Source organism: Vulpes lagopus, chromosome 7 (assembly GCF_018345385.1).
Source record: "Vulpes lagopus strain Blue_001 chromosome 7, ASM1834538v1, whole genome shotgun sequence".
Taxonomy (NCBI): domain Eukaryota; kingdom Metazoa; phylum Chordata; class Mammalia; order Carnivora; family Canidae; genus Vulpes; species Vulpes lagopus.
This window is the reverse complement of record NC_054830.1, coordinates 5,296,082-5,324,010: the sequence shown is the minus strand read 5'-3', so window position 1 is coordinate 5,324,010 and position 27,929 is coordinate 5,296,082. Positions and strand designations below refer to the sequence as shown.

The 27,929-nt window shown below is 55.9% G+C and overlaps 1 protein-coding gene across 5 annotated transcripts in view; it reads left to right on the top strand.

Annotated features, from left to right (window-relative positions):
* CERS4 (ceramide synthase 4) overlaps positions 1–25,984 on the top strand; it is a 32,268-nt gene extending 6,284 nt beyond the window's left edge. For 4 of the 5 annotated variants that reach the window (XM_041762620.1, XM_041762617.1, XM_041762616.1 and 1 more), the window contains exons 2-11: positions 18,967–19,140; positions 21,113–21,230; positions 21,856–21,974; positions 22,070–22,127; positions 22,387–22,437; positions 22,766–22,858; positions 23,081–23,209; positions 23,511–23,617; positions 25,235–25,391; positions 25,482–25,984. In XM_041762620.1, the coding sequence (XP_041618554.1) occupies positions 18,968–19,140; positions 21,113–21,230; positions 21,856–21,974; positions 22,070–22,127; positions 22,387–22,437; positions 22,766–22,858; positions 23,081–23,209; positions 23,511–23,617; positions 25,235–25,391; positions 25,482–25,658 (1,182 nt within the window). In that variant the 5' untranslated portion in view covers position 18,967 and the 3' untranslated portion in view covers positions 25,659–25,984. Of the gene's footprint in view, positions 1–2,406; positions 2,556–18,966; positions 19,141–21,112; positions 21,231–21,855; positions 21,975–22,069; positions 22,128–22,386; positions 22,438–22,765; positions 22,859–23,080; positions 23,210–23,510; positions 23,618–25,234; positions 25,392–25,481 lie in introns of those variants that run through there. The other variant, XM_041762619.1, reaches the window with a different exon arrangement.
* The last annotated feature ends 1,945 nt before the right edge of the window (positions 25,985–27,929 follow it).

Here is a 27,929-nt window from a genome sequence, read left to right as displayed (position 1 = left end):
TTACTGGTCCTACTTTCTCAGTGAAGTTGGCTGTTAGGGTGAAGGATTTTCTTTTCTTTTTTTTTCTTTTTTTTTTTTTTTTAAGATTTTATTTATTTATTTATGAGAGACACAGAGAGAGCCAGAGGCACGGGCAGAGGGAGAAGCAGACTCCCTATGGAGGAGCCGGATGCAGGACTCGATCCCGGGACCCCAGGATCATGGCCTGAGCCAAAGGTAGATGCTGAACCTGCTGAACGGCTGAGCCACTCAGCTGTCCCAGGGTGGAAGATTTTCAAAGCACTTTCCGGGGGCGTGGGGGGCGGGCAGGTACAGCTGGCGCCCTGGCGCTTGCATTGATGAAACGTCAAAGATGCTTGCAGTAACTTCTGGATTGAGACAGGAGCAAGCCAGAGGGCAGGAGCTGCTCACCTGTTTCAACGTGTTCCAACCTTGAACAGTAATCACCCAGAGTGAGCACAACCAATTCGACTTCTGGAAATAGGTGAAGAGGTCGCGCCTTGGGACCTTGGGAAATCCAAGTACATAAGTCACTTGCACACAAGCATTGCTCAAATACTGCCTGCCGGTCCGATCGGGCACCGACTGTTTAGAAACCATTACGACGTGGACCTTTGCAGCCACTGGCTCTCCTTTAGAGTCGTTCATGTCGCCCAGGACGCGGAGCCTGGATGCTTCTATTATTACTGAGGCATCACCCTCTGTAAATTTTAGCAGCATCCTTGTTTGTCGCCTGCTAAGTCACTCTTCGTTGCCTTACCTGTGCTGTTGTAACTTGGCTCTTCCGAGGAGGCAATTTTGACACTGAGGCCTGAGCTGGAGCTGACAGTGGACAGAGGCAGGAATCGGATCCTGAGGACTGTCCTCCCAGAACCCCCACACACACCCTGTTCGTTGGGGGAGATAGATCAATAACCCCCTGGGCAGTTATAAGGCAAAATAAAGTGAACCCAATGGAGGGCCCATGATGCAGCCTGGAAGTCTTGAGGGCTTCCTGGAAGCAGCAACAGGGCACGCTGCTTACTTTGAAGGGTGGGAGGAATGGTGAATAGTGACTCAGGCCGAGGGGACATCCGGGTATTGCATGAGAGTGATGTTTCTGAAATTTGACCAGATCCTGGGAATCTGGCCACGGACCCTGGCTGAGAACCACGGGTGGGGGTGGGTGGTGTCTGCAGGAGGTCCCCAGGGGGGACGGGATGGGGGAGGGAGAGGCTTGTACTTTGAGCTGTGTGCTGCTGAGGGCTGGGTGGGGAAGAGCAGCGGCCTGCACGCCCCAGCATGCCCTCCATCCCCCACCCCTGCCTTGTCCTCCATCGGTGAGCAGCCCTGCATCTGGGCGCATCCCCTCTGAGCCCTCAACGGTCATCTAAGAGGAAGTGCAGCTTGGCCTCTAGTTACGCAAACACCTCTGGTCCTTAAAGGGCCCACGGGCAGCCTGGCATTCCGGCGGGGACCCCTCTCTGCTCCACCCCGTGGGGCTTGGAAGCCCAGCCCTGCACCCAGAGGACATGCCCTGCTCGGGCTCCCCACCCTTCCTAGGCAGGCAGACAGGCTGGTGACGATTTCACAGGAGGTGCTGCCGGCCTGAGACCACCCAGCAGGAGCAGCAGATCTGCACAGGCATGTGGGCTCTGAAGTTCACGGTTCGCCCCCAGGTGACCTGGAACCCGGACAAGTGTGTGAGCTCACAGTCAGGTGCGAGACAGTCGGGGCAGGGAGGCAGTGCCTGGGGGTGCTGGGGCTCCAGAGGCCTCGAGGCCCTGCCCCTCCCCATCATCACCCCGTTGTGCACTCAGAAGGCATCTTCTCCGAGTCCTGCACCTGGAATTTGCCTGAAACGGCTCTTGTCCCCTCCCACCGCTGGGTTGTGTGTCCCCACATTCCTGCCCAGGGGGGTGGTTGCCCGCCCCAACATCCTCGACCCCCCACTCTTTGAAGACGTCCCTACCGAGTCCTGTCCCAGCCCCTGTCACGTCCCACATGTCAGCTGTTGAGGGGCTCTTGGGCAGCACTTCCCTCGCCTGTGAAACCCCAAGGACAGCCCACTTGCAAGGAGGGGGTCACAGGCTCGCTCCCTTGGGGCGACCTCGAGCCCGAGCCTCCCATGCTGCCCCTGTATCACTGAGGGCCAGGTGACAGGCACTCGCCACCCTCCGCTTGAACGAGGAGAGCCAGGACCCGGACTGGCAGCCTCACCAGTGTCAAGCACTGGCCAGGACTCAATGTCTTGTTTTCGTTGTCTCTGTCTCATGGCCACTTGTCTGCATGTGACACTGATGCTGGCTTTCTCCGCAGGGGAGGGAGGCAAAGTTTCTTCTGAAAATAAATGTACTGAAAAACAAAGTGAGCCTTTTGAAGGAGATTGGCGAGTGCATAATGCACAGATGGGAGCGGGCTGGAGCCCAAGCATGACAGGGCTGTGGGAAGGACGGAGGGGAGGGCCCCCCAGTCCAGCCCAGGGACGCTGGGCAGGGCTTCCTGGCGGACGAGTCTGAGAGCAGAGTCGTGAAGAAGCAGAAGGCATTTGGCAGGCAGCAAGGAGGGCATTACTGGTAAGGGGAACGGCACGTGCAAAGGCCCAGAGGTGTGCCTAGGTGCACAGTGCTGGGGGCAGGAGCATTTGCGGCATTTCAGGCCAAATTAGAAGGGCGGCCTGGGCAAAACCCAGAGGCAGGGAGCCCAGGGAGGAGGCCCCATTACTACATGAGAGAGGAGGGCGTAGCTGTGGGACGTGAGTGGGAAGGGACCCACTCCATGGTCACGTGGCAGACAGATGCCGTTGCAGGACCAGAGGAGGGGCCCAGAGGCCAGGCTGTGTGAATCTGGGATGACTCCCAGATTCCTGTCCCCAAAGACTGGGTGGAAGGTGGGACATTGGCCAAGAATCCTGGGGAGGAAGAGCGCACACTGGGGTGGAGGATCGTGGTGCGCGCCTGGGCAAGGAGCAGTCAGGTGCTCTTGGCCTAGCAGGTTTGTTGGGGGAGAGACCTGGGAGCCCCGGGAATCAGAAACCCACAGTGCGCCTCTGCTGATCGCCGCTCTCCAGTGAGTGCGATGTCCAGGGACAGCAGATGACCGTGGGGGCCCAGGACTGGATTTGGGGCCAAAGGGGAGGCAAGGCAGCGTGGATTAGAGACAGAAGAGCCGAGAGGAGGGGAGCCAGGATGCCACAGTGCTTGGAAGGAGGGGCAGACGGAGGGTCCCATACACAGTGGGAGGTCGTGAACATATAGATCGGCCACCGCGATTGGCCAAGGACGTGGTTGGGGGGGTCCCTGGGGCCCTAGACAGAGTCCAAAGTAGAGAGGTGGAGATGGCGTAGAGTGCGGGCCCAGGGGCAGATTCTGCTTTCCAAGAAAGCCAGGGCTGCTGCTGACGAGCTGAGGTCCCGTGCGCCCTCGCCCGTCTGGAACACCCAGTGATAGAGAGCAGGGTTCAGATGCCAGCTGTGTGACCCTGGGTAGATGACTCAGGGTCCCTGAGACTCAGCCACGAAAAAGGGATGCTGGGGCTTTTTCGTGCTACTGGTGACTGAGCCACTGGGTGGCTCAGTCGGTTAAGCTTCTGACACTTGATTTGGGCTCAGGTCACGAACTCAGGGTCGTGATCACAAGCCCCGCACCAGCCTCCACACTGGGCATGGAGCCTGCTGAAGATTCTCTCCCTCTCCATCTGTCCCTGCCTCTCCCTGCCACCACTATGCACACACTCTCTCAGTAAAAAAAAAAAAAAAAAGAAAGGAAATGTGGATGTTGACAGCATTTCCACGATAGAAGGGCAGAGCACCTGGCACAGAGCCTGCCCTGGGCAAACTTGTATTGGTAACACCTGGCATGGTACCAGCATCGCATGTATGTTGGGCAGTCCCTGGTATGGGTATGGGCAAGGCCTGCTGTCCCGGAAAGCAGCCCTGCCTGCACCTGCGTCCATGTACGCTGTCACCAGGGAGTGGCAGAGGGGCCCAGTGGCCAGCTGTGGGAGAAGTCGAGCAGATGTTAGCCCAGGTTGGGTGGAGAAGGGGTGCCAGCAGAGTACAACCTGGAACCCACGGTTCCCTCCACTGGGTGGGTAGTGGCAGGGGCTGAGCTTGATTGGGAATTGGTTTCTTAATGATGAGCTAGGTGGGGGTGGGGTTTCTTAATGATGAGCTAGGTGGGGAGCTCCTTGACAGCTAGAAATGCCCCCCTCTAAGCCCGTATCTCCTCTGCCAACCACCTCTTCAGTGGAAACCTTTATTTTCCTTTTGTGCTAATATGATTTTCTATTTAAAAAGTCACCTTTAGGGGCGCCTGAGTGGCTTGGTCGGGTAAGTGTCTGCCTTTGGCTCAAATCAGGATCCCAGGGTCCTGGGATCAAGCCCTGGGTGGGGCTCCCAGCTCAGCAGAGAGTCTACTTTTCCATCTGCCTGTCCCCCGGCTCATGCTCTCTCCCGCTCTCTCTCAAATAGATAAATTAAAAAAAAATAAAATAAAAAGTCACCTTAAATATATATACTCATTAGAATCTTCTTCAGCCTTAAAAGGAAGGCCATTCTGATAACCTGCTACAACATGAGGACATTATGCTCAGTGACAGACACCAGCCACAGTAGGATAAATACTATATTAAAAACAGAAAGAAAGAAAAAAAAAGCAACAGAGTAGAGGTTACCAGGGGTCCGGGGTGGAGGAGTAGGGAGTTAGCTTTTAATAGGAACAGAGTTTTGGGACACCTGGGTGGCTCAGTGCTTGAGCATCTGCCTTTGGCTCAGGGCGGGATCCCAGGGTGCTGGGATCGAGTCCCGCATCAGGCTCCCCCCGCCCCTCCCTCTGCCTGTGTCTCTGCCTCTCTCTCTCTCTCTCTCTCTCTGTATCTTATGAATAAATAAATAAAATCTTAAAAAAAAAACAGGAACAGAGTTTCAGTTTTGAAGATGAAAAAGTGGATGGTGGTGATGGTTGCCCAACAATATGACTATAGTTAGTACCACTGAGCTGTACACTTAAAAATAATTAAGACAATATATTTATATGTATTTGACCACAATTAAAAAATTTAAGTCCCTGTGAAACATTCCTCGTAAAAATCAGTGAATCACAAAACAAATAGACCAGCTCCTTCCTCCCCCAACTTCCTGATATAATAACTCTCCTGAGCTCAACTGTATCTTTATGGCCGATTTCCGTGAGTTTTCTTGGATATATGTAGACGTGGGAGAAACTACAGTCTTTTCGTATTACTTTAAATATTCTTCCTGCCCCAATCTTGTTTATTTCTCCTTTGGGGACTCAAATTACATGCCTGTTAGATCTTCTGATAACAACCCAAAGGTTACTGAGACTGTGCACTTTTTTTTTTTTTTTTGGCCCAAACATACAAAACATAAAATTCAGCATTTTAGCCATTTTGAAGTGTGCAACTTAGTAGCTCTGAGTACATTCACAGTGTTGTGCAAATATCACCACTGTCTTATTTCCAGATGGTACTTTTTTTTTTTAAGGTTTTATTTTTAAATAATTTCTATACCCAGCTTGGGGCTGGAACTTGCAACCCTGAGATCAAGAGTCACAGGCTCTACCGGCTGGGCCAGCCAGGTACCCCAAAGGCAATTTATTTATTTTTTTCTTTTTTTTAATAATCTCTACACCCATCATGGGATTCAAACTCACAACCAGATCAAGAATTGCAGGCTTTTCTGTCTGAGCCAGCTGGGCATCCCCCAGATGGCACATCTTTATTCAACCTTTGTTTTTTCTTATTCTTCAATTGGAGTGTTTACTAGTATCTAAGATAGCTTCAAATTTGTTGACTCATCATCTTCAGTCGCTATCAAGCCCACATATGACTTTGTAATTGCAGGCATTATATTTTTCAGTTTTAGAGTTTACATTTGGTTTGTTTTTCTGCTTTTCCGCTGAGGTTTCTTATTTGTTCGTTCAATAGAAGCTTTTTTTTTTTTTCTTTTTCCCCTTCACATCCTTGAATAGACTGTAATACCTGCTTCAAAGTCCATAGCTGCTCTTTCCAACATCTGGGTCGCCTCATCTGGGTCACCTCACAGGCTAGTCCCCATTAATTTCCTTCTGTCTTGAGTATGGGTCATGTGGTCTTGTTTCTCCGAAGATCAAGTAATTTGAGGTTGTATTCTGGACATTGTCAAGATGTATCGTGGAGACTCTGGATTCTGTTGTATTCCTCTGCAGAGCACTGATTTTTTTTAAAAGATTTTATTTATTTGAGAGAGAGAGAACACGAGCAGGGGGAGGGGCAGAGGTAGAGGGGGAAGTAGACTCCCCATTGATCAGGGAGCTGGATGTGGGGCTCAAAACCAGGACTTCAGGATCATAACCTGAGCTGAAGGTAGGTGGTTAACCAACAGCCAGGCAGGTACCTCTGATATTATTATTATTATTATTATTATTATTATTATTATTATTATTATTGGTGAGAGACACAGAGAGAGAGAGGCAGAGACACAGGCAGAGGGAGAAGCAGGCTCCATGCAGGGAACCCGACATAGGACTCAATCCGGAAACTCCAGGATCACACCCTGGGCTGAAGGTGGCACTAAACCGCTCAGCCACCGAGGCTGCCCTGATTGATTTCTTTCTTTTTTTTTTTTTAATCAGGTAACTGAAAATAAATAAATAAATAAATAAATAAATAAATAAATAAATAAATAAATAAATCAGGTAATTGACCTGTCTAGATTCAAGTTCCAAAGTCTGCTTTCCTCGTGGTGGATGGCAGGTGAAATCTCTCTTCCTTTCTTTTCGCCTTAGCTGGGCTGGTTGGAGTCCACCCTGCTCACGCATGGTTCAGGGCTGAACAAGAGATATACACAGAGTTTTTGTGTAGAATTTGGAACTTCCTTTTTCTGGCTCTCTCCTTTCCTCCATGTCCTGTCCCATTCTTGAACGATTGTGATCTCTCTGGTCTCTTCTCATTTTTCAAGCCAGTTTCTGTTTCCAGCAAAGAGCAGTACAAATGGGAAACCCATCCTGTATTGCTCCATTATGCCAGGTATATAGACTCCCCTCCAACTACTGCCTATTTGGGGTCACTCTAGACCCCAGAGCAGTACTGCCCAGTAGAATTTTCCACAAGGATGGACATGTTCCCTATCTGTGCTATTCTGGTGGCCACAAGCCACATGTGGCCGTTGAGTAGAGAAATTTTGCTGTGTGCAACTGAGGAATTGAATCTGGTATTGTATTTCAGTTCAGTTCATTGCAGTGGAAATAGCCGCATGCTGCTGGTGGCTACCATGTGGGACATCACAGCACTGGGGCTTTCAGGTAGTTGTATTTATGTCGTCCCCAGTTTCTGGTTGCCTCTGAGGGGGCTGGTGTGACGGGGCTGACCCTGCCTTCAGCGGAAGCTGAGCTCTCCTGGTGGTTTTCCATTGCGTAAATGACTATCAGGCCATTAGTGGCTCCTGCATTTGCTTTTATTTTTTTTAACTCTTTGGTTACCACACTGGCCTGCCCACCCAAGTCAATAAGCATAATGTTTCCATCTCTTTTCTCCCCTTTGGTAATATTTTAAAAAGTTGATTAATTTTAGAGAGAGGGAAAAAGAGCATGAGCTGGAGAGGTAGAGGGAGAGTGAGAAAGGATCACAAGCAGACTCCAAGGCTGCAGAGCCCCATGGGGGGGCTCGATGTCACGACACCAAGACCTGAAACCAAGAGTCAGTTGCTTAACTGACTGTGCCACCCTTTGGTAATTTTTAAATTAAAAAAAAAAAAACTTTAAAAAAAAACTGAAAAAAATAAAATAAAAAAACTAGGAGTACCTGGGTGGCTCAGTCGGTTAAGCATCTGACTTTTGATGTCAGCTCAGGTCATGACCTCAGGGTCATGACAATGAGTCCAGCGCTGGACTCCACGCTCAGCATGGAGCCTGCTTAGGATCTCTCTCCCTCTTCCTCTGGCCCCCCTCCTCCCCCCCCTTAAAAAAAATCTGTCGTAAAATACACATAACCTAAAACTTACCATCTTGACCATTTTTAAGTGCACAGTTCAGTATTGATATATTCCCATTGTTGTGCATCTGCTTCCAGAAGTTTCTGGGCTGCCCAAACTGAGACTCTGTCCCCAGGCAGCACAGACTCCTCCCCCACCTCCCCCCACCCCCAGCACCCACCATCTACTTCCTGTCTCTATGGACGGGGCTCCGCTAGGGACCTCCCGGGAGCCGACTCTGACTCCTACAGCGCAGGACTAGCTTCCTCAACTGGACGTCCTGTCCTCAGGGCCCATCGTGGTGTAGCTCCCTCTGCCTTTCAGACTGGCATGTGAGATTTGGTCGTATGGAGTCCCGAGCCTTCTGATCCCCAACTGTTGGACATCGAGATGGATGGACTCTGAAAAGGCAATTCAGGGAGGAGTGGCCCTGTTCATTATCTCGGTTGCGGTGACGATTTCACACTAATGGACATATGTGGGAACACATCGAATCAGGCACTTTAGACGTGCTGTTTCTTATATGTCCGGGAGACCTCCGCGGAGCTGTATTTTTGTTTTTAGTGTAATAGCCCTAGTGGGCTCCCCTCATCCCCCACCTGTATGCTTGATCAGCCCCTGTGCAGGTAATAGTCAGATCCTGCTGCCCACCCCGCCCCGCCCCTGCTTGCCTTTGGGACTGACAACTGCTCACTTCCCCTTCAAACTCCAAGACACCCGATCCTCTCTCCTTTCTTGGTCCTTGACACCTCCCTGGTTGACACACCCCTCCGAAACATGCTCCCAGACTAGGTGATGCTGGGGACCCAGAGGGCTCTCCCTGGCTCTCCCTGTCCCTCCCTGTCCAGGGGCGCACTCAGAGCCAGCAAGCTCGCTAAGATCCGGGCTGAAGAAAGACCCAGGGTTGGGGTGTGGGGAGGCAGACCAGGCTGGGGAGGGGGCTCTGCTGGGTGCAGGAAAGGCGGAGCATGTGTCTTAAGGAGGAAGTGGAATCTGACCCAGGCCTTGAGAGACCAGTAGAAGCGGACTCACAGAAGCAGGTGGAGGCATTTCAGGCAGAAGACACGGCGGGTGCGGGGTCCCGGAGGCTGGTCCGATGGGGGAGGCTCCCACACATCCCAGTGCATCCCAGCGTCTGGATGTGGGATGGTGCAGGGGCCCGGTGGGGCTGCGGAAGGGAGCAGATTCTTTGGGGGGCCCAAGGCAGCTGCAGAATGCTCCTCATGGCCCTACTGGTGGGTGTTCTATTTGGGGGGTGGTGGCACTGACAGGGGTGATTCTGAGAAGGTGTAGCCCAGTGAGGTTTGGGGGGGCTGGCTGTGCTAAAGAGCACGGCCAGTGGGCTGGAAATACTGGGGAACCTGGTCCAGCTCACCTAAGCCCCCGAGTCTGCCGAGGGGTGTAGATGTGAAGAAATCATGTGCTGAGGGGCGCCTGGGGGGCTCCATCGGTTAAGCCTCTGACTCTTGATTTCGGCTCCAGTCATGATCTCCGGGTCGTGGGATCGAGCCCTGTGTCGGGCTCTGCACCCAGCGTGGAGTCTGTCCCCCTCCCTCAGCTCTTTCCTCCACATGCACAAGCACTATTTCTCTCTCTCTCTTAAATGAATAAATGAAAATCTTAAAAAAAAAAAAATCCTGGGCTGAGCCACTAGCTCCCCGAAAGTGTAGAGGGGTGGGGTCAGAGCTTGCTCACCGGGTCCTGTGAGCCCTGAGCCCACCGGTGGTCTGGAGCAGCCCCCTCTCTGCCCTGGTGAGCTCCCAGTTCTTGCCGGTTGGATGACCAGGGGCTTCTTGCTCTAAACCTTGGGCTTCTCAGTTCTGAAACAGGGCCACAGGGGATCCACTTTATGGGGGTCGAGCTGATGTCGCCTGTTAAGACAGGTGGTTCCTTTTTTTAAAATATTTTATTTATTTATTCATAGAGATGCAGGGAGAGAGAGAGAGGCAGAGACACAAGCAGGCTCCATGCAGAGAGCCCGATGCAGGACTCGATCCAGGGTCTCCAGATCACGCCCTGGGCTGCAGGCGGCGCTAAACCGCTGTGCCACCGGGGCTGCCCAGGTGGTTCCTTTTTAAGTAGGCTCCATACCCAGCGTGGGGCTTGAACTCAAAATCCTAAGATCAAGAGTCCCGGGCTCCACCATCTGAGCTGGACTGGAAACCCGGTGGTGGCTTCTTTTAGAACATCTGACCTCGGGGATCCCTGGTGGCTCAGCAGTTTGGGGCCTGCCTTCAGCCCAGGGCGTGATCCTGGAGACCCGGGATCGAGTCCCACGTCGGGCTCCCTACATGGAGCCTGCCTCTCCCTCTCCTGTGTCTCTGCCTCAATCTCCCTCTCTCTCTCTCTTTCTCTCTCTTTCTCTGTCTCTCATTAATAAACAAGTAAAATCTTAAAAAAAAAAAAAAACAGAGTGAGGAGATGGAATAATACACAGGCTTCTTTGGTAGTGATCGGAGAAGCTTTCTCCGAAGAGTGAGCTGAGATGTGAATAATGAGATAGAGCTAGGCACAGGGCTATGTAGGGGAACAGCACATGCAAAGGCCCTGGGGCAAGAGTGAGCTTAGTGAGGCAGACACAGCACATGCAAAGGCCCTGGGGCAGGAATGAGCTCGGAGAATTAAGAGACCAGCAAGCAGCCATTGCAGTGAGTTGAGTTGGTGGGGTGTGAGAGGGTTTATCAGCAGAACCAGAGTATGGATGGCAGAGGTAGGTCTATTTTTGTAGGTTTTTTAAGTTAAATTAAAAAAAATTAAAAAAATAAATTTTAAATTTCTAATTAAAAAAAATTTTAATGACATGTTTGTATGTGTTTCTAGAGAATGGAGAGGGAAAGAGAGAATCTTAAGCAAGCCCCACGCCAAACACGGGGCTTGATCTCACGACCCTGAGATCATGATCTGCCTTAAATCAGGAGTCGTAACCGACTGAGCCACCCAGACGCCCCCAGAAGTGTGCCTGAATATGAGGGGTGGGGGTGTGAGGCAGAGCCCTGGACCTGGGGCCCTCCTTGGGCTCTTCACAGGGAGCAGCAGGGTAGTGTCTCCCAGACCTGCTGCGTCTCTGGCCGTTAGCACCCCGTCGGCCCTCTGCTCAGAGAGGTGCTCGGTGGAGGAGCCACGGCCATCCGGGGCACACGGTGCAGGGGTGGCTGTGGTTATCTACACACACACCCCACTTAGCACATCATGTGTTCCCTGCCTGGGCCTCCAGCCGCAGAAGTCAGGTGACCCCCGGCAGCAGGCCAGGCTGCAGGAGCCCGGAGAGTGTGTGCTTGTGTGTGCGTGCGTGCGTGTGTCCCTGTCCGTCCCTGGGCAGCCCAGACATCTGGAGTCTGAATTTATTTCCTTTTTCCTCAACCTCGGGCAAGGCCTGCAACGTCCAGCTAGATTTAAAATAAAACAAACCTCTGTGCACAGCCCTGTTCTGCCGGCAGCGCTGGGCGGGCAGCGCTGGGCGTTCGGGGAGCAGCAGGGGTCCAGCGCGCTCACTCGGGCCCCTGAGGGGGACAGCGATCCTCTGCTCATCCCCCCTCCCCAGATCAACACAAAGCTCTAATCTCCCTCTCCCGGTCTGAGGGTATTTTTAGCCACTAGGAAGGATTATCAGAGTCTGGCTCCCAGGTGGCAGAGGCAGGGCTGGGCATGGGGCCAGCCAGCCAGGCTTCAAGACACAGTGGCCTCGCAGGGGGACTGGGAGCAGGGCAGGGGTGATGGGGATGTAGGCTCAGGCTCAGGCTGGCTGGGCTGGACCAGCCACTCACACGCTTGGGGACTCTCCGAACGACCCCTCGGTGGCCCTGGCCAAGCCCAGCCTGAGTTCATTCGCTACAGCCGAGGTCAGGGAGGTTCTGGGAAGAACCATCCAGAACCTGCTGCGGGCCAGCATCCCTCTTCCCCAGATGCCCCTCCTCCCACCCTGCCCTCCCTGCTGCTGACGACATGTAAGTGGGGTCCGAGTTAGTGCTCAGCACCCCACCCCATGGGGAGAGGGTCATTGTTATCCCACCTACAGATGAGGCACCAGAGGCCCCGGAGCAGCCTGGTCACCTGCCTGAGGCTGCGTGGCTGGTGAGCAGGGAAGGGGGACGCAGGAGTCACAGTTGCGATGCCAGCGTGCGGTGTCGTGAGCTGGCCTGGCCTCCTGGGCCCACCCGGTAGTCGGGAAAAACAGGCGGTGCGCCTGTACCTGTTTTCCAGACGGGGCCGCCAGGGCCCAGGGTGGCAGTGAGCCACAGGAAGCGAGCAGAGGAGCTGGGGGCCTCCAAAGAGCAAAATGAAAATTGAGGAATGGCACCCTGAACCTCCTTCCTTCCCATGGCCTGGGGGGGGGGAGTGGGGAGTGTGTTGGGGGGTCACATGGCATGCGAGGGAAGGTCGGTCCTGGCTGGCCGTGAGTGCCTGGTGACAGCCGCACCTGAGCCCCGCCTGTGTGCCAGGCCTCACCTAGGCGCTCCCTATGCAGGGCCTCTGGCTTGTGAGGGGGACAGGCACCTGTCTCACCAACATGTGGGTGGAGAAAGTGAGGCCCACCCCCACCCCAGGACTGGGAGTCCTGCAGCTGGGACTCGGCCTGTCTGCTGGGCCTCAGACCCCGTTTTCTTCTCACCCCATAGTGTCTCTTTGTCAAGAGGGTGAGTGGGATCCCTGGGTAGCACAGCGGTTTGGCACCTGCCTTTGGCCCAGGGCGCGATCCTGGAGACCCGGGATCGAATCCCACATCGGGCTCCTGGTGCATGGAGCCTGTTTCTCCCTCTGCCTGTGTCTCTGCCTCTCTCTCTCTCTCTCTCTCTCTCTCTCTCTCTGTGTGTGTGTGTGTGTGACTATCATAAATAAATAAAAATTAAAAAAAAAAAAAAAGAGGGTGACTGGCTGGGAGGGGGACAGACAGCTCAGAGAACAGCTTCCAGGGCTGAGACCTCTGCAGTCAAGGTGTGTCAGAAAGGGCTGGGCTTGCTTCAGCTGAGGGGACTGGGGTTCCAGGCTGGTCATGCTTCCTTCCTTCTCCACCCCCACCCCCCCAACAGTCTCCACAAAAGACTTCATGACTCACTCCCAACCTCACGGTGAGTGAAGCAGGGCTGGGGGAGTGTGCTTTAAACTAAATCCAAGGTAGTGGCAATCAGGAGGTGCCTCCTGGAGGAGGTGACAAAATGAACTGGGTTTTGAAGAATGCATGGGAGTTTGCCAGACAGCCGAGGAAGGAGTGTGAGCCCTGTGGAGACTGAGCCCTTGCCTGCTGCCCTCACCGTTTAGTGTCCTCAGCACCCAGCACAGGACAATAAATATTGGATACGGGCATTCTGGGCAGAGGGCACACTTGGAGAAGCTGGCTATGTGAAACCCTACGGTGTGGCGGGAGCAGACGGTGTCAGGCCATAGATGGTGGGCTTGGAAGCTGTGACATCAGCAGAGGCCCGAGATTGGAAGATGCCGTTGCCCCCGTGTGTTCCCTCCTGTCTCTGAAGCTCATCATGATTTGGAAGTACCACCCTGGAGTTGGAGGGACGAACATGGGCTTGGGGGCCTGGATCCCTGGGGACCTGCTTGGGCTCTGGCTGGCTGGGGGCTTTCCTGGGGCTCCCCGCGTGTTTCCATCTGCGCTGGGCCTGGGGAGGGGGAAGGAAGGTCTGCTGGGTGAGCGGGAGGGCGGCTGAGGAGGAGGCTGGACATGCCCTGCAGTGGGTGGGGCTCTGGTTGGGAGGCGGGAATGCCAGGCTGGGCGTGTGTGTGCACATGGGATCAAGCCATCCTTGCCTGCTAGCGAGGACGGTTTCTCCTAGAGCCATCAACCACCCAGGCGGGAGTCCCTGCTTCCATCTGTCCATTCTCTCTGGGCCATCGGAGCCTTGTGGCTCTAGACGAGCCACGGTCACACACCCTGGACCATTTGTCAAGCTGCTGCCACTGTAGTCACCTCGCTGACTGCCACAGGCCCCACGGCGTGGTCTGTGGGCTGCTCTTTCACCCCCACGCTTCCCTGGGCCGTTCCACACATCCCCATGGACCTGCACGTCGGCCACATGCTGGCTCTGAGACTTGGACTCTGGGAATTCTTTTTTTTGTATCTGACTTGTGATAGTGCAATGTAGAATAAGAAATACATTTTTGTCCCTGGTCATGCACAGAGCTCCTGAAACCCTTAGAATTTCCCATGATAAGAGTGACCAAGGTGTCTTTTGTTAGGGTAAGGTGGTGATTTTTGGAAAGGCCCAGCGTCACCCGAGGAAGAGGGCAGGTCAGTCATCAGGGAAAGCAATCATGGATAGAGGGTGGAACCGGTCAGTGCCACCCCCTCCCGCCTCCAGGGAGGGGACAGGGGCTGCAGGTCGACTTCATCATCAGTGATCAATGATTGAATCAAGCCTGCCTTCGTAATGAGCCTCCCTGAAAACCCAAAGGGCAGGGTTCAGAGAGTTTCCTGGTTGGTGCGCGCATGGAAATTTGGGGCAAGTCGTATGTGTGGACGTAGCACCCCTCCTCTGCACCTTTCTCTCTACGTCTCTTCCATCGGCTGTTCCTGACCGAGTTGTGTCCTTTTGTAATAAAACTTTGTGATCAGGACGCCTGGGTGGCTCCGTGGTTGAGTGTCTTGCCTTTGGCTTATGTCGTGATCCTGGGGTCCTGGGATCAAGTCCCCCATCAGGCTCCCTACAGAGAGCCTACTTCTCTGTGTGTCTCTTATGAATAAATAAATAAAATCTTAAAAAAAAAAAAAACTTTATCATCTAGTAAGTGAAATGTTTCTGAGTTCTGTGAGCCACTCCAGCCAAGTACTCAAACCCAAGGAGAGGGTCCTGGGAACCCCTGATTAACACCCAGTTGGTCAGAAACATAGGTGACAACGACTTAATTTGGACACAAGTAGCAGCTGGCCAGTGACAGAGGACTGAGCCCTTAACCTTGGGACTCCCATGCTGTGTCCAGGTAGAGTGTCAGAACTGAGTTGAGCTGTAGGACAGCCGGCTGGCATCATGGGATTGGGGAGAGGCCCACCCGTGGGAAATGGAATCGGAATTGTAGACTTTAAAAATGCAGACGCAAAAAAAAATAAAATAAAATAAAAAATAAAAATGCAGACGCTTTAAGTTGCAGAGAGAAGGGCCCGCATCATAGATGCATAGCCCAGTGAATTTTCTCAACCAGAATAGCACCTGGATCAGGAGACAGAACATGCCAGCCTCAGGCAACCCCACAGGGCCCCTCTGGTCACTGCCTGTCCCCAGAGCAGCCGCATGTCCGATGTCCAGCAACGTGGTAGGTGGAATTAAGCCTACCCAGGACCCCTAAAGGTGCCCACATCCTAGTCCTGGAGCTTCGTGTGACAAAGAGGAGTAGAGGTTGCTGGTCAGCTGACGTTGAGATGGGGGCTGACCCCAGATTCCCTAGTGTCATCACAAGGGCCTTTATAAGAGGGAGGCAGGAGGTCAGAGAGAGAGTGATGTTGGCTCTGGAGACAGAAGGCGGGAGTGCAAGTGGCCTCTCGAAGCCAGAAGAGGTAGGAAGGGATCCCCCCCTGGAGCTCCCGAAGGAGCACAGCCCCTCCCAACCTCCCAGCAAGACCCCTTCCAGACTCCGGCCCCCAGAACTGTGAGAGAAGAAAGCTGCATTGTTGTAAGCCCCCGCATGAATGGGCACGTGCGACAGTGGCCACGGGAAACTAATGCCAGCCTCCTAGGTTGGTCTTGCCTGCTGTTGAACTTTATAAAAATGGAGCCCGATGGGTGTGCTTCTCTCCCTCTGGCTCATATCTTGAGGGTGTTCAGTTCTTGGGGGCTCTGCCTCCAAGATGTTTCTGCAGGGGTGCCTGGCTGGTTCAGTCGGAAGAGCGTGCGGCTCTTGATCTCCAGGTCGGGTCGTGAGTTCGAGCCCCATGCTGGGTGTAGAGAAAATTAAAAATAAATAAATAAATAAATAAATAATCAATCAATCAATCTAACTTACTTAAAAAACAAAGAGTCTCTAGAAATGTGCCCCTCCTCTCCACCCCCTCCCGGGGGAGAGCACCTCCTTGCAGCCTCCAGAAGGCCACTTCCCACGTGGCCGCCAACACCCCACGGCTTGTCTCCTCATCTAAAATAAAACCAAGGGCCACAGAAGCTCCAGACTCCACGAGTGGAAGTGGAAAATGGTACAGCCACCCCCAGAACACAGTCTGGCTGTTGCTTATGAGGTCAAACAGGCAGCCGCCTTGGGATCTAGGAATTCCACTCCTGGGGGTTGACCCAGCGGGTGTGAACGTTCATAACAGCTTTGCTCAAAATCACCCCAAAGGAGAAGCATCCCGATTGCTCATCAACAAGAAGGCAATAACCAATTGTGGTATATTTATACGTATCCATGATTTAGCAGTAGCAGCAGCTACCGGTAGACCCCATGACGTGAATGAATCTCAGAAACATTACACGGAGTGAAAGTAGCCAGGCACAAAGATGGGGTGTGTGATTCCATGTATGTGAACTTCTAGCACAGACCATAAATATGCGGGGGAAACAAAACTCGGAACAGAGGGTACCTGGGTACCTTTAGTATGGGAAGATGAAGATTGACCAACAAGGGACACGACAGCTTTGTGGAGGGACGAGAATGTTCGTGGCTGGAGGCTGCATCACGCAGGGACCTGCATTTGTCCAAACTCGGCTGCTGTACCCTTAAGGATTTATGCATTTCGCTCTAGTAAATTTTACCTTGAAAGGGGAAGAAAGAAAACCCATTAGCAAATTTTGAAGCCTAGCTAATGATCTGCATGCTGAAATATTTAGAGGTGATGGGGCTCGATGTCTGCTGCTTTTTTTTTTTTTTGGTAAGATTTTATTTATTCATGAGAGACAGAGAGAGAGAGAGAGCAGGCTCCTCGCAGGGAGCCCGATGTGGGACTCGATCCCAGGACCCCGGGATCATGCCCCGAGCCGAAGGCAGACACTCAACCACTGAGCCACCCAGGCGTCCCTTGATGTGTGCTGCTTATTTTAAAAATGCATCCAGAAAAATAAGATGGCCTGATGAGGGGGGATGGAGGGGGGGGATGGATGTGCTGGCCGATGTGCAATAGAGCAGATGAGCAAACTGTGGACAGTAGGCCTTAGTGGTGGGTTGTGGGTGTTCCCTGTAAATTCTTTCGGCTTTTCTGTGGGTTTAAAATTTTCAATCATGCATGTTGGGGGAAGTCATCCAGATTCCTCCCTGAAGCCCACAGGCCCTGCATGACCTGCCCCTGTCCTCCTCCTTCCTCTCTCCCCATCACTCATTCTGCTCCAGCCACAGGGGTGTCTTGCTGCTCCCCCAACACTCTGAGCTCAGTTCTGCCTCAGGGCCTTTGCACCTGCTGCTTACTTCTCTGAAAGTCCCTCCCTACCACCCCTTTTCTCTTCTGCATAAACCCAGGCCTTCCTTGTCTCCGGGTCTCTGCTCAGATGGCACCTCCTTAGGCTTTCATTGGTCACCCCATTTAAAATCATGGTACCCTGCTTATTTTCTAGCAGACCCCAGCACACAGTGTTATCTCATTTATGAATCTGTTTACTTGTGTGGTGGCTGCCCCCGCCCCCCACCGCTGGGCTGAGAGCTCCATGGGGATAAGAATGTGTCTGCTTTTTTCCCTGCTGTGTCCCCAACACCTAGCCACATGCTGGCATAAGTCAATCAGAGAACACCTCATGGATGGATGGTTGGACAGATGGACAGCTGGGTAGGCGGGTGGATGGATGGATGGATGGATGGATGGATGGACAGGTAGCCAGCTGGGCAGGTGGATGGTTGGATGGATGGATGGATGGATGGATGGATGGATGGATGGATGGACAGGTGGGCAGACGATGGATGAAATAACAGATGATGGGATGGATGGATAGATGGATGACTGGTGGGTGGGTTGGCTGGTGGGTGGTTGGAGGGACAGATGGACAGAAAATGGGTGGAGGAACAGATAGGTAGATCAGCAGGTAAGAAGATGGATGGATGGACAGATGGACGGACAGATGGGCAGGCAGGTGGATGAATGGACAGAGGACGGGCTGGATGGATAGATGGATGGATGACTGGTGGGTGGGTTGGCTGGTAGATGGTTGGAGGGACAGATGGTTGGACAGACAATGAGTGGATGGACAGACAGATCAGCAGGTAAGAAGGTGGATGGAGGGACGCCTGGGTGGCTCAGTGTTTAAGCATCTGCCTTTGGCTCAGGGCGTGATCTCGGAGTCCCAGGATCGAGTCCTGCATCGGGCTTCCAGCATGGAGCCTGCTTCTCCCCCTGCCTGTGTCTCTGCCTCTCTCTCTGTGTCTCTCATGAATAAATAAATAAAATGTTAAAAAAAAAAAAAGTGGATGGGTGAAGTGGGGATGGATGAGATGGGACTGATGGACAGATGGATGGATGTAAGGACAAACAAACATCCCGAGTGGGGACCAGTGTGGGGGCGGATCACTTGTCTTAAGATCTTGGGGGGGCAGAGCTGCTGGGGCTCCTCAGGACGGCGCTGGAGAGCTTTCATCCCTGCCTGCCGCTCCAGGGACCTGGCGAGCCTCGTGGCAGGCGGTGCCGGCGTTCGTGCCTGGGAGGATGGCCAGGGAGGGAATTGCGGGTTTCCTCAACTTTGGCATCTTTGGGCTGCGCTGGGGACACCTACCTCCCCACGGTGTGGGAGACCTTCCCGGACGCTTGGGAACCCGAGCTTATGCCCCCCGTCAGCCAGTCTCGTAACTTCTGGCTGCCTTTTTTTACATCCATAAGGTGCCAAATAATGAGTGTTTTCACGAGATGTGCTTTGAGGGTCAGCAGCACCGGGGCAGCCCTTGTGGGCCTCATCAGGCTGGGCTGACGGGTGGGCTGCTGTCCCCGTTGGACACATGAGCTTGCGGTTCAGAGTGGTCGGGTCACTTGCCCAAGGGCACACAGTGCAAGTCTGTCCTTGACACGGGCAGTCATAAAGCCGAGGTCACCAGGCACTGGGGAGGGGTGGGTGGGATGGGGGGGTCCTCCCGCATGCCGAGCTCCTGTTAACCAGACCCTGTGCCCACAGGATGTGGTCCAGCCTCAGCGAATGGTTCTGGCAGGACAGGTTCTGGCTCCCACCCAACAACACGTGGGCTGTCCTGGAGGACCGGGATGGCCTGGTCTTTGCTCACCCCCGGGACTTGCTGGCAGCCCTGCCCCTGGCGCTGGCCCTGGTGGTCATGCGCTTCACCTTCGAGAGGTGAGTGTCTGCGTCGTTGCCACTCCCACGGGGTGCGGTGCTCACCCCGGCTGCCCGTCCTGGGTGGAGCCTGGCTGGGAGCCCCCGTGCCTTCCCCGGCCCCCCTGGAGCTGCTGCCGCCCACACTTGTCCAGCCTCTGATGGCTGGGCTGCGGTCACGCACTGGGCTGGGTGTGCCAGCGTCGTCAGCGAATGGGGGAAGCCCCAGGGGGCAGGTCCTTGCTCTGCTGACCAAGGATGGCTCTGCGGAGGCCAGTGAGCAGAGGAACTCTTGCCCACTCGCTCCTGCCTCTCTCCTGTAGGCTGGGCCCCTCTAGCCACCTCCCCCAGTCCCCTTGGAGCCCTTAGCCCCCCTTTGGCCCCCACTTGGGGTCCCTGGCTTTGTCCTGCCCTGACCGCAGGGACATGGGAGCATCATGCATCTTGCTTGGTCTCTCCATTCCTGAGGATTGCCCTGGATACAGGCTGACCCAGGGCACCCAGGGAAGACCCACTGAGGTGGTTATTTCTTTGACACCAACCACCCCCCCCTCCCTGAACGCCTGCCCCAGGCTCACCGTTGCTCTGAGCAGCCTCTGCATCTTAACTCAGCTCTCGGTGCGACCCCGTGAGGCGGGACTGTCATGGTCCCCGTTTTACAGATAGGAAATGGAGGCACAGAGAGGTCAGGGGCCCGGCCTGTGGTCACACAGGGGGTAGGTCATCTGGGACCGAGGCTTTGCCTGAGGGATTCTAAGGGGCCCAAGTCCGTCAGGATTGTAAGGGTGAGTCCCCACCTCTCCCGCAGGGTGGGGAGGGCGTGAGACTGTGCCCAGGTTCCCTACTGCAGCCTGGGGTTGGGGGGGGTGTATTTAACTGATGGCTTCATCAGAGGTTAGTTACCACATCCTGCCCCTTCTCCTTTCAAAGGGCCGTGGGGGTGAGATAGCCTTTCCAGGGTCGAAGGCAGAGGTTTTTGCCATTTTTTTTAAAAGATGGTATTTATTCATGAGAGACACAGAGAGAGAGAGACATAGGCAGAGGAAGAAGCGGGCTCCCTGTGGGGGCCTCGATCCCAGGACCCCAGGATCACGACCTGAGCCGAGGGCTCTCAACCACTGAGCCACCCAGATGCCCCGGTTTTTTGTTTGTTTGTTTAAAGATTTTGTTTATTTATTCTTGAGAGACACACAGAGAGAGAGAGAGAGGCAGAGACACAGGCACAGGGAGAAGCAGGGTCCCTGCAGGGAGCCCGACATGGGACTCGATCCCAGGACTCCGGGATCACGTCCTGGGCTGAAGGCCGTGCTAAACCGCTGAGCCACCCAGGCTGCCCGATGCCCCGGTTTTTGCCATTTTTAAAATAAATCTTGGGCCAGTCTGCTCCTGCCTTGTTCTGTCACCTTGGGCACCTCTCTGGCCTGAGCCTCAATGTACCCATCAGGACAGTAGGGACCTTGACGAGAGTGAAATGAGCCAGCACCTACCGTGGACTTGCACCCCTGCTTGGCAGGTGTAAGCACTTGGTAAACGACAGCCCTGTCCTCCTCTGCTCCCCGTTGTGATGGAGTCTGGAATGAGTTCCCTGGGCTGCCCCGAGCCTCAGTTTCCCCAAATGAAGGGTGACGTTGGGATGCTGGCTATGCAGTTCCATCTGGGCGCCTGGCCCTGGGGGCCCCTGGTGATGGGCCGGGGATCGGGCTCCTCCACCTGTCCAAACGGGGAGAAGGTACAGCCGGCGTGAGGGCCCGGAGCACCGTGAGACGGGCAGTGAGGGGACTCTCATTCCCGCCTGGGACTCTCTGGAGCTCCCTGAGACCCCGAAAGTTAACCTGCACATCCCCACCCTGAAGACCCACCGCCCAGCTGTCTTTCTTGGGTTCGGTCCCGGTGCAGCGGCCAGGCCACCCCACCAGGCTCCCAGCGTCCCACCTGGCCCCTCTGAGCCTCGGTCTCCCCACCGGGATTGACAGGCTGTCTCCCCTGAACCCAGATTTGTTGGCCTGCCCCTGAGCCGGTTGCTAGGTGTGCGAGATCAGGCCAGGAAGCCGGTGAAGCCCAATGCCACTCTGGAGAAATACTTCCTCACGAAAGGGTGGAAGCCCAAGGAGGTGAGAGGCCCCCCATGCCCCCCTCCATCGCCATCGGCCTGCACAGTCCCCTGTGGGTGGGGCCCGGTTGTCAGGAACGGGGAAAGCCCGGGGCAGTCTCTGCACCCCCACAGTGCTCCTGTCCTGCCCCCCACCAGCCATAACCCCTGCGATCCATCCCAGCTGTCGGGGGGACAGATCCTGGGCCGGGTGCAGGGGGAGCAGGGAGGCCTCTGGGGCGACCAGAGCAGGCCTGCGACCTCTCCCCGTTGCTATCCACAGGCAGGGCCCTCTCCCTCCCTTGTCAGCCTCCCTCTGCACGTAGGGTAGGAGGCAAGGCCTCGGCGGAGCCACTGTTCTGGAAGGGTATAGAATAAAGCTCTGTGGGGGAGGAGGCTGGCCCACCCCCAGCCCCATTCTTAGCCCCAGTCCCCACCAGCCACCTGCCTCGCCTGTGAGCAGGGCTGGTTTTCATGTGGTCTGTTTGGGGGGCCACCCCCCGCCCCCCCATGGGCCTCCCTACTTCCCGCGTCCATAGGTAGTCCTACAGGCGAGGTCTGGGGTGGGAGTGGGGGTACACAGCTGGGTCTCATCTGTCCTGGGACAGGGCCAGGGAGCCCTGGGTGACCCTCCCCCCTCCCCCCAGCCCCAGATGGCCCTCCTCGCTGCCCAGTGCGGCCTGACGCTGCAGCAGACCCAGCGCTGGTTCCGGAGGCGCCGGAATCAGGACCGGCCCTGCCTGACCAAGAAGTTCTGTGAGGCCAGGTGAGCCCAGGCGGGCCGATTTGAGGGGGGGCCCGGGGGGTGCAGGAGGAGGGCCCCTCTGGCCGCTGCCTCATGGGCTCCCTCCCCGACCGCAGCTGGAGGTTTAGCTTCTACGCCTGCACCTTCTTTGGTGGCCTGTCGATCCTCTACCACGTGAGTGTCCCCAGTGCTGGTGCCCTGGGCCTGGACTGGGGGGCGTGGGGGGGAGGGGCTCTGGCAGAGGAGGGTGCGTGTGCGGAAGCCGGAAGAGCACTTGGAGAGGTCGCGGCAGGCGTCCACCTAGGTGCCAGCGGAGGACTTGCCTTGTGTGGGAGCGGGGGTCGGAGTGAGAGCAGCCCTGGGGAGCCCCCCCCCACAGGGTAGAGGGTCGGGCTCTGACCTTTGGGCAGCCTCAGACTCCACGTCCCCGCAGGAGTCGTGGCTGTGGATGCCGGAAATGTGCTGGGACAATTACCCGCTTCAGGTGAGCGGCAGGTGGGGGGCTTGCAGGCTGGGGGAGTGGGGGGGGGTCAGACTTCCTTCAGCCACCTGGACATCACACGATTCCTGAGTTCCACTCCGTATTTTTGCCTCCCCTGTGTAAGGGAAGGGGGTTAGACGCCAGGCAACTCAGAGCGGGAGCTGCCACAAAACCACTGCCCTTGACTAGCCCCGAGGACAGGGAGCTCACCCCTTCTTCACTCACTGGGATTCTAGGGTCCTGGTTTTGAGCAAACAGGGAGGGGCTCTGAGCCATGACCCTGCCCTGGGGGAGCCTCCCGCCCGCAGCTAACGTGGCCCGCACCCTGCAGCCCCTGAAACCCGCCCTGTACTATTGGTACCTCCTGGAACTGAGCTTCTACATCTCGCTGCTGATGACGCTGCCCTTTGATGTCAGGCGCAAGGTGAGGCCAGGCCGAGGATCTGGCTGGGAAGCGAGGCCCTGGGGGAGTTGTGACCCAGTCTCCCACGGGGAGGGGTGGCCTCACCCCAAACTCTCAGACCCCCTCCCCCCCCAATGCCTCAGATGGGAGGCCCCGGGTCCGGGTCCGCAAGGTGCAGGTGGGCTACCCCTCCCCCGCCTCACCGCCCAGCCTCATCCCTGCGTGACCCACCCTCTCCCGCAGGACTTCAAGGAGCAGGTGGCGCACCACTTCGTGACCATCATCCTGATCAGCTTCTCCTACAGCTCCAACCTGCTGCGCATCGGCTCCCTGGTGCTGCTGCTGCACGATGCCTCCGACTACCTCCTGGAGGTGGGCCTGGCCCCGCCTGACCCCTGCGCCTGACCCCTCCGCTGCAGGGAGGCCCCGCCCCCTCCACCTCCACAAGGCTCCACCTCCACGAGGCCCCGCCCCTGCTCCACCTCCATGGGGCCCCGCCCCCTTCTGGCCTCCAGGGAGATGAAGTTTCTCACGGCCCCTCCCAGAGGCAAACTTTCTAGGCAGTTCCTGGAGAGGAGGCCCTGCCCTTTCGCAGCATCCTCCCCACCTGCTCCACCAGCCCCACCCCCCTCACCGTTGGCCTGAGGCCGGTTCTCTCTGCTGCCCTCCCCAGGCCGGTAAGATGTTCAATTACACGCCCTGGAGGAAGGTGTGCGACACCCTCTTCATCGTCTTCTCCTTGGTCTTCTTCTATACTCGCCTCGTGCTCTTCCCTACGCGGTGAGTCTGCCCTCAGGTCGGTTGGGGCGCAGGGTGGGTGCGTCTGAGATCCAGCCCTGCCTCAGCCGCAGTCGCCTGACCCACGGAGTCGGGGTGTGTGTGGGGGGAGGCTTCCAGGCTTCCTGGTACTGGGCACAGTGTATGCAAAGGCCCAGTGGTAGGAGAGGCAGAAATCTGGGCTCAGACGTTCTCCACATGGAGGAGGAGGCAGGGTTCAGGCACCTGCTCACTAAAGTCTTTGCCCAGTCGGTTTGCTGAGCCTCTCACAGCAGAGGGAGCAACATGAAGATCGCTTGGTCAAATGGAGCGGACATGGGTGGGTGGGGACTATAATAAATAAGGTAAACAAATAGCATATAAAGCATGAGAGAGTGATGTGCTGAGAGAAAATGAGATCAGGAAGGGCACAGGAAGTGTGTAGGTAGTTGGAATTAGGGTGGTCAGCGAAGACATCACCGACGGCATTCACACAGAGAGCCTGGAGGGAGAGAACCGCACTGAGCCGAGGGGAAGAGTGGTCCAGGCCGCAGGCACAGCATGTGCAAAGTCCCTGGGGCAGGACTAGGCTTGGCGTGGAGGTACAGCAAGGAGGCCCATGTGGCTGGAGCCCAGTGAGCGAGGTGGGGTAGGGAAGAGGGGACAGGGCAGGTCGTTGGGGGCTTTGGGGGCCTCAGGGAGGACATAGGCTTTTACCCCAGTGAGGAGGGAGCCCTGGAGGGCTGTGGGCAGAAGAGGGACAGACCAGGCTCACAGGTGCCCTCTGGTGGCTGCTGGGGAACAGCTGGTGAGAGGCCGGATCGAACTGGCAAGGGGGGCAGCGGAGCTCGGCAGGTGGGGTGGAGGAGACTGTGCTGGGCCATGTGAAGTGCTGTGACCAGTGGAGCTGGACCAGTGCAGATGACAGGTGGGTCCCCTCAGGGTCACTTGAGGGTCACGAAATGGGTCTGAGCTCAGAGTTGCTGCTTGAGGAGCAAGAGCTCAGCTCTGGCTGTGCTGGTTTGAGGGGTCTGTGGAGACCCCAGAAAAGTCAGGAAGGAGGCAATGGGCACACCAGCCTGGGCTTCTGGAGAGAGGCATAAATGTGCAGAAGTTCGCACCACAAGATTAGATGGGGCCACGGGGGGCCAGGTGTGGACGGGGCCCTGTCCTCGAGCCCCCTGATATTTGCCAGTCAGGGGACCCTGTGGAGGCCCCGAAGCCACGTGGGGGCGCATCGGGGAGGGCGGGCCAGCTGGCTGAGCAAGGCCCGTCACTGATGATCCCACCGGCAAGCTGGGGGCCGGCGGGGGGTTGGGAGAGCTCACTGCCGGGGCTCCGAGGACGGAAGAGAAAGTGTGAAAGAACACCCAGAGGAGCAGCTGGGCCTCTGAGCATCCCCTTGGGGTTCCAGGTCATTGACGACCAGTCAGGAAGCTGTGAGTCCTAACAACTTAATGTGACCCGGTGAGGAGAGGGGCTTAAATGCCCAGCTAAAGAGCATCGCTGTCACTCACTCAGGGGTGGGGTGGGCAGAGGGAGCCATGGAAGGTTCTGGAGCAAGGAGGGCCACACAAGTGAGCGGGGCTGCAGCCGCTGGTGAAGCCCCTCCTCTGGGTCCTGCCCCACCCCCCGCTGTAGGATCCTCTACACCACGTACTACGACTCCATTGCCCAGTGGGACACCTTCTTCGGCTACTACTTCTGCAACACTCTCCTGATGGCGCTGCAGCTGCTGCACGTGTTCTGGTCTTGCCTCATCCTTCGCATGATCTACAGCTTCGTGAAGAAGGGCCGGGTAGGGCCGGGGAGGGGTGGCCGGCACGTGCCTCCCTGTGGGCCCTCCCCAGCCCTGCCCACGCCTCATGCCCCACCCCCCATTCCCCAGATGGAGAAGGATGTCCGCAGCGACGTGGAGGAGTCCGACTCGAGCGACGGCGAGGTGGCCCAGGAGCACCTGCTGCTGAAGAACGGCGCTGCTCACAGGCCCGGCGCGGCCCCCGCAGACGGTCCCCGGAGCCGGCTGGTGGGGCGGGTGGCCAACGGGCACACTGCGACCACATAGCCAGCCCAGGATGGCCTCGAGGGCCTGCCCCCTGTGCTCTGGGGCTTGGATTTGTGGGGCTGCTGGACTGGAGGCTCTGGAGACGGGGACAGCACTCCCCCAGGGTCGGGAGGAGGGCGGATGATCTGTCTCCAGGCCCCTCAATGCCTTCCCTCCCATACCCTCCCCTCCCCCCTTCTCCCCTCCCCCACCTTCTTCTCCCCTCCCCTCCCCTCCCCTCGGGCACCTGGACAGAGCTCGGGAGGGTGGGCAGCAGGTCGAAGCTGCAGCCCTCCAGAGCCACCTCCAGGCTGAAAGGCGTCCAATAAAACTTGAACGGAGCCACATTCTCTTGAGAGCTATGTCCCTGTTCTAGTTCCTCCTCCGTCCCCGGAGGACCCCAGGGGACTCTAATTACACTCCCATCTGCACCCAGGGACTCAGCAAGAAGTGGAGATGCCCCCCCCCACCTCCCCAGGTGAGTCCCTGGCTCCCAGCTGACACTGCGGCCAAGCCACCTCTTTCCAACACAGGGCAGCCTTGGGCCAGCCACGCACAGCCCCAGCTTACAGGTGACACCGTACAGGGCTCACATATGTCAGAGGCTGGGCAGCCACTGCTCAAGGCTGCAGAATTCTGGGCCCTCCCCCCCCGCCCCTGGAGGGGGAAAATTGGGCCCAGGAGAGGAGTTCCTTTGGGCTTCCCCAGGATCAGCCCAGGGAAGGTCACCACCTCTTGGGGAGCCCTCTGTGGGCAGGGCACCCTCCTCGAGACAGGGTGAGGGAGCCGGGACCCCCAGCTCCAGAAATGACAGCCACAAGGCCCCATGCAGGGCCAGATGTGCCGCCTCCAGGGGCACCGAAGAGGAGAGGCATGGGAGTGGGAGGTAGCAGAGGACAGGGACACGGGGGAGAGGAAGTGTGTTAGGGGGCAGATCACCAACAGCGAGACAAAGGGGGAATACAAGAGGAGCAGAGGTAGGAGAGGAAGAGGAGGGCTAGGAGGGTGGGGGGAGCAGAAGACCCCCAAGCTGGACCCTGGTGAGGCAGGGGGGTGAATCTGGTCCTGCTGCTCCACAAAGGGGAAGAGGAAGGGCCTCTCTCTCCGCGGGGAGGGACACTGGGAACAGAGACTGGAAGGACAGGGAAGGGACAGGCAAACAGGAGGACAGGAAGGAGAGACCCTGAGGGGCCAGAGGAAGAGGCGCTGGGAGAGGAGGCAGGGACTAGGGAGAAGGAGATGTTCTGGACAAGATGCAAAGACCTGGAGGGAAGGGAAAGGAGAATCCAAGCAGGAGTTACCCAAAAGGAATGTGAAGGACAAATGTTAAGAGAAAGACAAGCAACGTCAATTATCCCTTGGTTTCCAAACATCTATGAAGAGAGCTGATCTGAGGGGTGCCCGGGTGGCTCAGTCGGTGACGTGTCTGCCTTCGGCTCAGGTGTTGATCCCAGAATCCTGGGATTCAGCAGGGAGTCTGCTTCTCCCTCTCTCTGCCCCCTTTGCCGCACTCATGCTCCCTCTGAAATAAATAAAATCTTTTAAAAAATAAATAAATAAAAAGCTGATCTGAGAAGAGGAGGAGGGAGGAAGGGTGCAAACGGAAAGATGCTCAAGCTCGCTCAACGGAAGCAAGGGGCAACCAAAGATCACAGTGACATCCCTTTCTCACCAGCTGTCCTGGCACAAACACTGTCGACACCCACTGTTGGGACTGGCAGAGAAAAGGGACCGGTCATGGTGAGCCCCAAGTGCACTTACAAGTCAGCAAGAAACGACAAACCGGTCTACACAAGAAAATAGGACCAAAGGACAGGGCCATTTAGAGCAGAGCAAACAGTCAAGGCCAATAAACACAAGAAGAGGGAGTCAGTCTCATTAAGGACCAGGGATATGCAAAGCGAGGCTAGCAGATGCCACTCTAGACCCATTCGACTGGCAAAAAGAAAGAAACTGGACAAAGCGAGGGTTAGAGAAGACGGGGATCAAGAATATAACAGCGGGAAGTGTGAGTTGGTATAATCGTTTTAGAAATCCCCTCAGCATCGTGTAAAATTCTAGAGTTGAAAACAACAAAGGAAATGATTACCGTTTCGGCAGGAACATCTGTTCTAGTGGGGCTGTTTTCGTTAGTAAAAGGGAAATATAAACAGAATCGTGATGTTACATTTGAGCTTGGGGGCAGGACGATGGGATTCAGATAGACATACAGCCACTGTTTTGGCCTTCAGACTTACGAAGCGTGGCGACAGATACTCATAATAAATGGAACTTAAAAGGGATATGCAAAAA